Genomic DNA, 13,960 nt, shown 5'->3' on the forward strand with positions numbered 1-13,960 from the left:
ATATATCGTCTCGACTCTCGCGGCGACTTTGTTTTGCGCCGATTGAGCACTCTTTGCTACCTTGGAATTACCTCAGAGAGTTACGTCTCTTTTTCTTCGCCGTTTCCCAGCTCTCTAACGAGGATGCTCACCTTGGGACATTAATAAACCCGAGTCCGCACCTTCGCCAGTTCACTCGCGATACTTTTCTTCCGCGAGAGCGATTGCGAAATCGTTTATTTCCCCGCAAAATGAGACGTTTTTCTCAAGACAGACATCGTTTATTGAAAATTGATAAACTGTAAAATAATTTTGCACGTTATTCATTTCTTATATGCTATCCTGGCTGCTTGAATACGATATCTTTATTAATATATAATTTTACTATATAATAATAATAATAATTTTACTATATAATAATAATTAATTCTTGCATGTATGTGCAAATAACGCTATATATTAGAATTGCACATGAGATCATTGAGGAAACTGAGAAAAAGAAGACGGGAGGATTCTTCGATACGCTGATGCATCTGATGAAAATAAAATCGACAGTTTACGCGTAATAAAAAGTGTTACCGCAGCTTCTCCGCGAAGGTGGTCCGACAGGTACGCCCATATTTCTCGAATCGTCCTCGTACCAAGATTATCCGAGTTTATCCTGAATAAGATAGGAGCGGCGAGTTTAGTGGCATCTCTACTAAATCGGGGACTAATTATTCGGCGCCGGCGATTCCGCTAATATAGCTCGTAAAATCTTCGGTTTATTCTATTTTTACGGTCTTCGAATGACTCCTTATAAAACATAGAAATATATGAAGCACAAAGAATGAACAGAAGCGCGCGATTGAAGTAAATTAAAGACAAATAAATTTAACTTGTGTAATAATAGCGTAAATTTTTTAAGTCTATTTGACTGCGCTTTTTCACTAACCGAGATTAAAATCGAGTGGAATGCTTGCGCTACATTTTTTACGCTTTTCAATGCCTGTGGCCTTGACTTATCCCTTAAACGGGTTAAGATTGTGTGTTGAAATTTGCGCGAACGCATAGCAGTGATAATCAGAGGGACTGAAACGGATTTAGCGGCATGACGCTAAGTGTTTCGTCGCCTCGCGAATGCAGCGCTAACTAATACGCTCCGTATAGGATTCCCGGCTTGCCCGCTTTCGCGCCTCTCTCGTTTCTCATCTCGCACGTACGGAAATTAAATAACGTCACGCGTACATGTCAAACATCTACTAAAAGGCCTTTAAAAGATGTTTGTCCTCTGCGTCGTTCGAGCCTCGCGTTTCGAGCCGATTCTCATCGATCTTTCCTCGTTTATAGTGATGTCGGCATTTGTTGGACAATTATCAATAAAAGGTCTAAGCACAAACGCAGAATTGAAATTTATTTCAAATTTGAAAATGTTTAATAACGGTGAACTCATTTGTGAGTTTATAATAATTTTTTGATGATAAAGTTTAGCAAAATATTTAACATTTACTTGTAGGCAAATAATCAAATTTATTTTAACTTTGATTTAATTTACTAAAATGTATAACACGATAGATTTCGTATACAAAAAATTGCGGTAAATTGAAATGAGTTTTTTAAAAGCTAAGACGTTACATTGACTTCTGATAAACCGTAATCTCAGTCTTAATCTCTTTAGTGGCATAAGAAACGCAGTCTATATATTCTTCATGATGATAACATGAACATTTTTGAGATAACGTGTGTACGTTTTTCATACTAAAAAAAGTGAAGAATGAGCTGCTATATTTACAGTGATAAGGCACTGACCTTGCTTGTTAATCCCAAGCAAGATTACTGAAGCAAAACTAATCGTCGTGATTTCCAGCTGAATAAAGCATTCTTGAGAATACTTTGCTGACAGCAAAGCATTACTATTACTATTTCACAAAGCTGCGATTTTCATGAATCAAGCAAATTTTTTTGTTTCCAATTTTTGCGCAATATTGCTAAAGATAAAAAAGGGCAACTTGAATGATTGCCAGCAGGTGGTTGACACTGCCCGGCACAAGCGATTTACATGAGTTATGCAAGCATTTATAAAGAACAATAGTGTTACGGTCGCACTTGGATAGTCGCAACAATAGCCCGGCCGATCGAAGCTTGTGGCCAGAGCATGTCCTACGAAAATGAACGAAAAACCGATTTTCCTCGCTTCTGCTGACAACTAAAGGTAGGAAAGAAATCGTCCGTGACTCGTGCAACCGGGCTTCGGAATACCCGATGGACATCATATCGCGGTATCCCGAGAGAAATAAATATAAAGAGAAAGAGAGAGAAAAAACGCATTCCGTCTTCTTTTCCACGCTTCGCTTCCTTCGTTCCCTCCCGTGAGGACGAAAGCCATTTTATTAACACTATTAGCCGATGTTAACCGTATGTGAACCCGATGCATTCTCGGCAAACGAAACTATAAATGAAACGGAATATGCGAAAGCGCAGGATCTCGTGCACGATCGCGCATAATGCCACCATCCATTAAAACATCTCTCAGCATAACTTATCTCTATTAAACACTAAAGCTGCTTTATAAATAACGTTTATAAAACTAGCGATACTACATTCGCTTAATATTACAACTACGAGTTTTTAATTTCGCGAAGTGTTATTAATAAAAGTGAATTAATTAACAAACGTAAATAAGAGAGCGTAAAGTGTATCATTAATAAACGGGCGTAGTTTTAATCTTCGACGCGGACGCTCCTTCCAAGAACCGTATCTGAAAGAGCAATGGGCCCCACTTGCATCGCAAGGATACTCGGGCCGGTATCCTCTCCACAAAGGATTGACAACAGCAAACAGTTTAGTGTCCCGTACGTTTATTGTATCTCGACTACCGTACGTTTAACTCCCGTCGTTGTGCGCGCGAGGGTGCGGGAGTGTGGAGGTAGCCGGACAGGAAAGAACCGACGAAAAAAAGGACGCCGCGGGACCGGGACAGATCTGTTACTCCGTTAGACTCCGTCGGCCTGACATTTGAATGCTCCGTCGATTCCACGGCGTCGAGAGAAGAACGGGTGAACCGTGAGCGGGGAAGGGAAGAGTTACCAGCGCGGTTGTCGTCTTTATTTTGTCTTTCTTTCGTCGTATCTTATGGGTTTTTGTCAAACTTCGGTGCATTCGTTCGCGGGCTGCTTACTGACGGCACACACAGCAATGCCTTTTTCTCTTCACACACTTGTACGCATTATATTCAAATCACGTCCGTGACATTTCTCATACACAAGTCTTTATGCTTTACGAGATATCCGTGATGCAGAAAAAGGCGGAGTTCGTTATTTAATTAGAAATTTCAATTACTTTTGCGCACATCTGCATTCGTAAGTTTTGATTATTTCATAAACTTTGCTTTCATAATTAGAAAGAAAGAGATTAGTCAATTCGCAAAATTACTTCTATTTTAATGAAAGGAAAGTATTTTGCTTATATTTTAAATTACTCTTATTAAATTTTATTAGTTACCAATTGCTCGTTCTCTTTTTCTCTTTTCTTTACTGCATTCACCGGGAGATTTCAACGCACGAAAATGAGTGCAAGTCGGGAAATTCCTTGCTCTCGTTACGCACCAGGAGGGCTGGTAGATGTGCATGACCAAGTACATTGTCCCTTCGGACTGGCCTCTCGTAATCACCGCGATATCTTGTGCAATGATGAGCCGTGCATAGTACACTTTGCTGAACATAGCTTAGATCTCGAATGCTCGGTGAGAGCAGCGAGAGGGAGAGAGAGAGACAGAGAGAGAGAGCAAGAAACAGATAGAGAAATTCCTGCAAGACTGGGGAACCCAGCGGTGATGCGGCGTTCAAAAATTCGCTGGAATCTCGCGGAAAAGGCGAGCGCACCGGCGGAGCTCCCGCCGCAATTGGTCATTCCGCGATTTTTGCTGGCATTCATGCGTCCGTTCCGCTGCGGTATTTATTGGAAAGATTTTCTCCCTCGCGGTACGCCCTCGGTGAGAGTCGGGGGAGCGAACCCGCGAGGATCTGGTGCTCGTGCGAGCAAGCCGATCTCGTGCGCGCTTCTTTTTCTCTCCCCCCTTCTACCCCGCCCCGCTGCAGAACGCGCTCCTCGCCTCGCGGCCCTCCGCGCGCACTATCTTCCTCTCTCATTGAATATTCTCCACTTTATTTACGGATGCCCGTCGAGATTTATCGTCGTTCGCGCTGCTCTTTTCGCTTTAACCTGCTTCAACGTCGTCCGTTCCTTCCTTTCTCGTGTGCTCGCCTTGATCGTCTAATGTTATTTCCTCTTCTCTCCGTTCTTTCTTTCTTCCTCCTCGATTGCATTGCCCTCCGGCACATCATACTTTCACGGTGGCACTCAGTACGCACGAAAATGACGGATGTGTGTAAAAAAAAGTGACATAACTAAGAATATTCTACATTAGCATTATGTCAGAAATATTCTTTACGACACTTTATTTTTGAAAATATAGATACAATGCGAGAATAATGCACTAAAAATTGTGTTAAGAACGAAGGTAAAAATCGGCGCGAGGATGTACAAGCGAGAATCGATACCAAGTACGACTCGCTGCGTATGAATCGGTGCATCCAGCGATAGATCGTCTCACGGCTAAACAAATCACCCCGTTGAGAACGATCGATACCATCTCTACATGCGTCGATTGAGTACAACGGCGACATAATTCCTACAATGGCGGCCCGACGCAAATTGCGCGCTTGCATAATCCGATCGATCGATTAATCACCGTGTGATTTACGAGGGATTTGTTAACCCTTTAGAAAACCACATTGCCGTATGTGCGATTGCATTCACGCATTCTTGCGTATCCCATAAATGTATATCAGACATCGCGTAGCGTTAGTCGGGCGTTGCAGAAGGTATTCCAGAGAGATGTTCGCTTCCAGTTTTTTAATAACTTGTGAGAGTGATATGTCAAATAGTTTTTCAAGTTACATTAAACAAGACTGATATGTTATTCGCTTAACTGTTTCCCTGCGGAAAATTTGATTACACGGTATCGGCAAAGTATCTGTAAATTGAAATTACGATTGGTTTTCCCGGAACTCTCGGCCAGAGCATTGCGCTACATAATTGCAGAAAATTATGCGGGAAACAACCAAGTCCGAGATGTAAAAACGTGGTAAATTCAATAACGTGTTATTCTGATGGATAACATCTAGAATTAGCGTAATCGCACAGTTTTAAGATTCTCCAACTTATTGCGCCACGTACTTGAAATCCCACGTAGCGGATAGAAACGCACGCGCGGTGCATAGCATATTACGCGATCGCGTGATCCACGATGTTACATAATTGACGAGCAAATTGATTGCGATCGTTTCGACGAAACGACGTGTATACGTCGCGCGGCAAGTGGAACGTCACTCGCGACATTCCTTGCTCACGGTGTGCCAGCATCGAAAGAACGCCGAACGGTGCACCGATGCACCGCGTATACATATATTTATGCATATGTCAGTCGGCGGCGGCGCGCTGACGCAACGCGGGTAATCGTTGTGAGACAGGCGGCACAATCTTCTTTTAACCATAAATGGACCTCGGCACGCTGACTCAATTCTTCATTACAAGATTCGGCCATGCCTGACATTGTTAGTATTCAGATATAAAAAGTTCATAAAACTGAAAGGTGCATGCCGATCATTAAGTCTTGCGCCAATATATTCATCTTAAGCGCTCTTTTCCGATTAAGGGAAAGTTTGCTTTAGCATTTAATATAAATATACTGCTCATGAAAAAAAAAAAAAAATCAAAAGGGTTCAAATCTTCCGACTACACACTTACAATTTATTATTATGACGTTACTCGCGTCATTATTTTTATGTTTTCACGAAAGCGACGTGACGTGAATGAGCGTGGACGGACTGTATAATTTAAGAAAGCGGCGAAAACTCACGAAAAAAATGTTTTCCGGGTTCAGACAATGAAATGACCCGCTCTCTGCGGTTGCATTTTATCGTCGACCGGCTTATTCTTCTCCATCTGGAATGATGCGGACGGGAGAAAAAGAAAACTCTCGTGAGGGAGAACTGAAGAAGACGCGAGAGACGTGGAGAAAGAAGGAGAAGACCACTCGCAATTAAACACGGCGTAAGTCCCGCTCCGAGGATAATGCCCCGGAATGCTGATAATTGGCTGAACCGTCCGGGGCGACCCGAGACGAAGGGCTGCCCACAGGTGCAGCCGGCGGCACGGCAACGCGAGATCATCGACTCGCGATCCCTCGTGTCTAATTGATTCGAAGTGATTTATATTATCTGCCGTCTCTGCACCTCCCTCCCCCCCCCTTCTCTCTCTCTCTCTCTCTCTCTCTCTCCGGCATTCCCGGGGCGACCATCAAAATGCTCAAATGCATCGTCGTACGGCAACGGGAAACATTTCAGGACGCGAAATTGAACAGCTCTCATTGCGCGATCAGTTTTTGTTAACAATTGGTCGTTCAACAGAAACTTGATTAATGCAAGATTTATTTCAATTCAAATTGGATTATTATAAGACAGTGTTTATGAGTTTATAACGTAGACACGATTTTTGCTTAAATATGAATTGGATCTGAGATACTAATGTAACAGTTTGAAAGGATTTTCGATATTGACGAGGAAAACAGTCAGTTGCAATTTTGAAAACTTTCCCTGCAGTTTTCCTTCGACTTTTCTCCCGAGGATCGTTCAGATTTAGGGCCGACGGGCGACATCAGGAAATTCCTCCGAGTGGAGGAAGCTACGAAAAAAAGAGCAGCGAGAACGGAGCTCTCGTAAACGATCCGGCCGCGTGAGCTCGAAGGGGGCTCGATGCTTCCGTCATGTTAAAGGGCCGGTGCATCGGTTCGAACGAAGGTTGGAGCCGGAACGGAGATAGAGCGAGGCGATCGATCGGCCGGGGAAGAAGAGAAGAAGCGATGGCCGGGGCCGGGAGCCGAGAGAGTGAGCCAGGCCGGGGTCTCTCTTTCTCTCTCTCTCTCTCGCTCTCCGAGCTCCCGATATCAGATCGCTCGTATAAAACTATCGTATCGTTTAAATACGCACTGAAAGGTGAGGCGATGCATCAGAAGATACGCGGGCGGTGGCAGGCCAGGCCTCCCCTCTTTCCCCTGGCCTGCGTTCGCCCGTTCCGTCCGCGCTGTCGATCCGCGCTGAAGATACCCGCCTGGAATCCATGGGAACCACGGAGAACCAGACTTAACGCGTATAACTCCTCCCTGGCGTCATAGTGGAGTTCTCCACCCGAGCTCCTTGTACCCTCGCATCCCCCCCCGCTCGGCCTTCGCTATTCTCGATACACATATCCACTCTCTTTTTCTTTTTTTACTTTCTCTTTTCCTCGTTTTTTTTTTTTCTTCTATATTTAGATCGACGGTATTAGATTGACAATAATGTATCGTTGAGCTGAGAAATCTTGAAGTTCTAACAGACTGTACCAGGAAGTCTTATTAGATTGACAATGTATAATAATTGATTTATGAGATATGAGAATAGCGCGTAAGCTAATAAAAGAAACACAAAGAGAGCAATGAGGACAATGTACGCTCTTCTCGTTACAACGATCGATGTTATCAACGTCACCGTCTATATCCAGATAATTGACAGAAGATCGCGCGCATCAAGTTTCTGAAAAGGATGAGATGCGATCGCGGCGCGATTCTGCATCGCCAATACGTCGGGATTGGCTCGATATTCACGATGGTTACCGCTTTTCGCTGGAATCCGTAATTGGGCGTGCATTCCACGTTATGAGTTAATTCCGGCATGTCGGCGTCGACGGAGATCATATCGATGCAGTTCAAGATTCGTGAAATGACTTCGGTTTTCAACGGTGTTTCGCAATAAAATGGAATAGCGGTGTCGTCGGTCTAACGAGAAAACACGTTCCTTTCGCATTTAAATTTTATATACTGCACGGCAGTATAATATTTGCGATTCAAAAATAGCTTCTCACAGTCACGATGATTCTTAGTTATATAAATTTATTATTGCAATCGTCAGTTGCATAAGAACGCGAAATTTCGGATGATATAACAGAATTTAGACACGCTGTCACGCTTGGAAGCATAATGCGCATAAAGATTAGTGCAATTTAATTATCTGCTTACGAAATAAAATAAACTACATCTTACACGTTTAAATTGCATAGAATTAACAATCATGTTTATATACATTTACGTTTCTTAAATAAATTATCATGACCAAAAAGTATTAACATTTAGAATAAGTTTTGAGATGAGAAAAAAAGAGTGAAATGCACATATAGAATGCGGAAATAAAAAGGTCTTGCGTGCAGCCTCGTTTTGCAAAAACCGGATGCTGATGGAGACAATGGTCGGTCGGGGCGATCTCCCGTTTTGAAAAGGGGTGAAATTCCGCGTCGTGTGCATTGTCCGCTTAATGATTGAGTGGAGTCGTGACAGGTGAAACCGAATACACATACGCCATGAGGAGCTGCATCGGGCGCGAGTTTCTGTAGGTCCCCGTCGGTACGGCTATCGCGACCAGACAACCGTGAGCCCGAATTGTGGGACCACCGATGGGCGTCTGCTCCCAAAAACCTTCGACGGTACCCCTTTCATGCTAGTGAGCCGATCTTTTCGTGCGGGCCATTCGCGATCGGCGCCACCCACATCTCACGGAACTACCGGATGGAATTTGCAATTCGATATCTTAGACGAGGGATGTATTTAGAAACCAAGGTCAAATAATTGAATGAAGCTGCGTAGAATGCTTATTGTACACAACATTACGATATGTTTTACGGCGAGAGAAAAACCAGTTTTAATTTTAATATAAAACAAGTGTTTTCTCTAGACAAGATTTGCATGAGATTGTTTGCAATATTTTTTATCATTCAATATTATATAATTAATTTAGTTACGAATGGAAAGCAAATAGTTTATTTAAATTTGACATAAAGTAGTGATGTTCTTTATACTGATTCAGTTGCATTCCGAAGTTTGGTTTGCGAGGAATATTTCTGATTACTGTATAAAGTGCTATGTTCTCATTAAACATTTAATATAATTAGACACAATCAATTGGTTAGATTTATTTATGATTTTTCGTATTTATTGACATAATGAAATTATGACGCTATTGAAATATTGTGTGGATGGTTGTAATTGCGCACGGCGATTTCTCATGTCTATAAGAAAACCTGAAGAAGCGTTAATCGCATACCATTACGGCGACTAATTGACACGCACCGGCCTCTATTTCGCCATATAAGCAAGTACTGCATGCGCACCGTGTCTAATATCAAATTGCACCTTCCATCGCGCGTCTATTTTATACTTGACACTTGGATAACGATGCACGGCAGATACATTGCAATACCGTAGACATAGATGTTTTGATCTATGTAGGTCATCTATGGTTGAATACCGTTGTAATCAGATCTGCTTCGGTATGTTGACTTGATCTAGATTATTCAATCAAGTAACGATCTCTCTAAAATATTTCTGTGCTCGAATTAAATGTTTCTGAAATTACAAGGTTGGTAAAAAAAAAAATTAAGTAATAATCGATACTTCACTGCCGTTCATTAGAAGCAACAATTTCAAAAAGTTATTATTATAAATTATATTTTTATCAATTATGCATCTTCCATATTATAATAATATGCGCAATGCGTAATACAAAAACATATGAGAATATATATTGAGAGATTAGTTTTATCAGAATAATTCTCAGAGAACTTTTTTATCAATTCAAATATTCTTAGATGGATCCTTCGCATCTGGAATTGGCATCATTAATTAATGTATCTCAAGAGTCTGAAGCGCGTATACACACATAGAAAGGCCTTAAATTGTCTTATTCGTCGGCCGACGCGTAATCCGATTTGTTTCGCGAACGATCTGATTGCGCGACCTTCTTCAACTTTCTCGCCCTAACTCTTGCCGACATTGCTTCTTATCTCCCGGCATTCTCCTCGATTCCGTTTAAGACCCCATGCGACTGGAAAGATTTTTGTTGATTTTTTTATTCCCGCTCACTTACCGCGCATATATACGCGCCGAGCGCGCCTCTTCTTGTTTCGCGATCGGTGATTTACGTCGCGGACCACGCTGCCACGGTAATAGTCCGTTAATTGATCCCGGATTCCCCTCCGTATGCTTCCAGATACGCGGGAGACGGGTTTCGTGAACGCCATCACCGCCGCCGGAGTTACTTATGCGGTTACCAGAGCCTGCACTATGGGTGACCTCGTGGAATGCTCCTGCGATAAGATGACGAAGGGTAAAAGCTTGCTCCTTTAGTTTTTCTTGTGATTCAATTCACGCATCAATTTCTTATCATTTTCTTATTGGAACGCGCTGTAATTTATAGGCTTTTAAAAACTTTTTCCAAATTGTTCAAATGATTATTATTCGTTAGAATAAGTAAAGGGAATAATTTTTATTATATTTCTCTGCCATAAAGAAAATCAGTCAGAAAAATATTTGGTTATTTGGATTAATGAGTGCGAAAAATTGCGGATTGTGCATACGATATCGTCATCGCGATTATTTTTTGGATATGAGAGAAAATGGCAGTTCTTTCGCAGGTAACCGTTTGGCTAAATTTGCGCGTACAGCCGAAGCTAAGAAAAGTTTGCCAACAGAAGGAGACTGGGAATGGGGAGGATGCGGCGATAACGTAAACTTCGGCTTCAAAAAATCTCGAGAATTTATGGATGCCCCATATCGTAAACGGAGCGACATTAAGACGTTGGTGAAGCTTCACAACAACGACGCTGGTCGTCTGGTGAGTCATTTTTATATATTTATTCTTCACGCGCGTTTCTTGTTGATGCACGTGTTTCTATTTAATTGCTTGCTTTTTATTTTGTCGTAAACTAATAAGCATCGGCACAGCACTAATTTTTTTTTACAATTCGAATTCTTATACCAGTATTTATATAATTTATAATTATTCAACTTTTGGAAAATATTCTTATAATCGCCAAAAATTATGAAGTACAACGGAAGAATTATACTTTATTATATCAAGGGTATATTTATTCGAAAAAATTTACAAAGAGTTCAATAATGGCATAAAATATCGCACGTTTTAACTTTGCTTTTCTTACTAATGCTGATATATCTTCAAGATTCTAACAAACTCAATTAGGCGCTATTATGGCTATTATGACTAATAGGTGATAGGATTTGTATCGATAACAGATAGCGTTTAATTGGCATTCTGTCGATTTCTCATTCTTCGACGAATTAGAGCTGGATTTCGCTTTGTCGTTACTAGAATTTTAGAGCTGCCGGGCTTTTTTTTATCAAAGGTGTGCAATTGAACACACATACATTGCCATCCGACACTTACATTCGTTCCTCAGGCCGTACGCAACTTTATGAGAACCGAGTGCAAGTGCCACGGACTTTCCGGATCTTGCACGGTGCGCACTTGTTGGCGCAAGATGCCGCCGTTTCGGGAAGTCGGCAACCGTCTGAAAGAGTCTTTCGATGGCGCGGCCAAAGTTATTCCCAGCAATGACGGTCACAGCTTCATCACCGAGGGCCCGACTATCAAGCCGCCCGGTAGATTCGACTTGATCTACAGCGAGGACTCGCCGGACTTTTGCAAGCTGAACCGGAAGACCGGCTCGCTAGGTACGACGGGTCGTCTATGCAACGCGACTAGTCCCGGGGTCGAGGGCTGTGAGCTCCTCTGCTGCGGCAGGGGTTACGACACCAGGATCGTAAAGGAGAAAGTTAATTGCCAGTGCAGGTTTCGGTGGTGCTGCGAGGTCACGTGCAACACATGCCTCGTGAAGAAGACCGTCAACACTTGCCGTTAGTGTCGATGTAAGTCGAGAACTTTTCGTATATATGACAGCGTCGAGGATCTGGTTGATGTGATAGCTGCTTCTGCCTGTGTTAGATGGTTAGAAGAGACGGAGGAGATAATGCCGAGGATTTATTTTCTTTTCGTAAGTCTCATTGTGGATAGGTGCCATAACGATAGATCAAAAGATAATAATCGAAGTCGCAAAGTTCGGCAGAGAATCGCAGTATTAGTTGTAGAAAAAAAATGCATCTCTCTCTCTCTCTGTGTTTAACAACAAAAAGAGATATTCAGCAATCGAGTTCGGAGATAGTTTAATATTGATACTTGACGTGATAAAAACTTTTCGACTTCTGTCGTCGTCATCCAACTGTTGATCCAACTGTTCGGTTGCGAGCGTGATACATAATGTGCTATATAATCGCGTTTGTAATATATCGATTTCTAGGATACGGCTTGATCGTGAACGTTCAACGATGAACGTTCGGATGATATGTGATTTACGATTTATCGCGATCGCACAGATCTGGGTTGAATCTCGCTTACTTAGAGACGTGCGGTAGATTTTCTCGAGAGATTTATCGACGCGCAAACGCGAGGAGCGGGATCGAGGACGTCAGTAGTGCATGCGCGAGCCGAGTCAGACGCGAGCCGCAACGAGATTCCTCGCGTTTGCGAGACAGTTCGTATCTTTGACTATATATCTATGAATTGCTGATGGTTAATAGTGCAGATTTATATCTAAACTCAATGTTTTGGCGATAAAAAATATAACATATATGCATGTTATGCCGCTTTAAAGCAATTTCATTGGAACATATGCTTAAATCTCGCGAAAAAGATTTATTGAATGTAGAATTTCATATGAATTTCATAGATAAAATATCACTGGCTATATAGATTGTGGTCAAAGATTTTTATCGTTAAGTGCTGAGGCAGGTTCTAAGTTTTCGTCGCTCTCTAGGCCTTTGTTAGACTGCCACCTTCTTCAAACAAGATAAAAATAGTAGTTTCTGGCAATGTTGTCCACAAACAATTTTTCAAATCTTAGCGATAAAAAATATTTTCAAGTTTTAACGATAAATCTTGCTAATAAAAAAATACTTTGGAATTCTATGAAGCCATAAAATTTTAAATTTTTTTAACGAAAATGAACTATTCTAACGGGGTCTAGTGAATTTCCTGTTATGTAGAATAGATCCTACATATAATAGTTGTTATCAGCATCGCCTACGCCGCGCGAGGCGATTATTTTCTACTCGGGCTTTCCACGTATCTCCAGTGCTCGTAACACATATTAAGATATACGTAAATAGTATATAATGAATTTATGTAAAGTATGTTCGTCGAATAACGTTCGCATCATAACGCGCCGGCGTTTGCATAGTAATATCCGGTGAATCGCTTTTCCGCTTGAATCGCTGCGAGGTCGAACTCCGAGCGAACTCCCAAGTGACGAATTCGAATTAATAGCGCGTTAGAAATATATCAATGGCGAATCGGATTTTCGTGTAAATTCTTTCGTTCGGAGAAAACTTGGGAATTCGCTTTCGTTTTACATACATCGTGTATTATCAAATTCTGCTGCTTTTTCCTCGCGTGACATAAGCTTTGTGCCATAAGTTGCAGTTCGATCGATCAACACTTGCCATATCAATCAACGAGTACGCAAGGGTTTCTTTATTCCTCGATTGCTCCTTATTAGTTTTCGAATTTTACCGCATTACAGGGCTTTCTCTTCTGTGTATATAAGACTGAGCTATTAAAGTTTATACTTTTGCGCAATATGTGAGAGTTAGGTGTCGATAAAATTATATTTAGAGGCGAATCTCGTTTGCTACTGTTAAGATTTACTGATTTAATAGCAGCGACAATCTATCTTTTAGCCTAAATATATAAGAGGAAAAAATATATGAACAATTGTATTCCAAATTACAGCGTTTATTCAATTTAGCTTTACTTCAAATGAGTTATCTTTTGTGTCATTGAGATTACAGGTAAGTGAAAATATATTCTACATACTTTTATTTATAACGATGTCTCATATAATGCGTGAATACAGCAATATCTAACACAAATAGTGTATATTGTACATTCCAAATTATTTGTTTGCTGAATATTAAATTTAAAAACACCGGAAATGAATTCTAAACAGTTAATATAGATCTATACTATCAAATTTATTCTGTTTGCACTTTTTATTTTCTGTT

General features: G+C 41.3%; 1 protein-coding gene across 2 annotated transcripts in view; it reads left to right on the forward strand.

Moving 5' to 3' along the window:
• Positions 1-13,682, forward strand: part of Wnt6 (Wnt oncogene analog 6) — a 59,960-nt gene extending 46,278 nt beyond the window's left edge. For both annotated transcript variants that reach the window (XM_067354722.1, XM_012373759.2), the window contains 3 exons: positions 10,095-10,211; positions 10,519-10,718; positions 11,302-13,682. In XM_067354722.1, the coding sequence (XP_067210823.1) occupies positions 10,095-10,211; positions 10,519-10,718; positions 11,302-11,763 (779 nt within the window). In that variant the 3' untranslated portion in view covers positions 11,764-13,682. The remainder of the gene's footprint in view (positions 1-10,094; positions 10,212-10,518; positions 10,719-11,301) is intronic.
• The last annotated feature ends 278 nt before the right edge of the window (positions 13,683-13,960 follow it).

The sequence above is a fragment of the Linepithema humile genome, chromosome 5 (genome assembly GCF_040581485.1).
Source record: "Linepithema humile isolate Giens D197 chromosome 5, Lhum_UNIL_v1.0, whole genome shotgun sequence".
In the NCBI taxonomy this organism is placed as follows: domain Eukaryota; kingdom Metazoa; phylum Arthropoda; class Insecta; order Hymenoptera; family Formicidae; genus Linepithema; species Linepithema humile.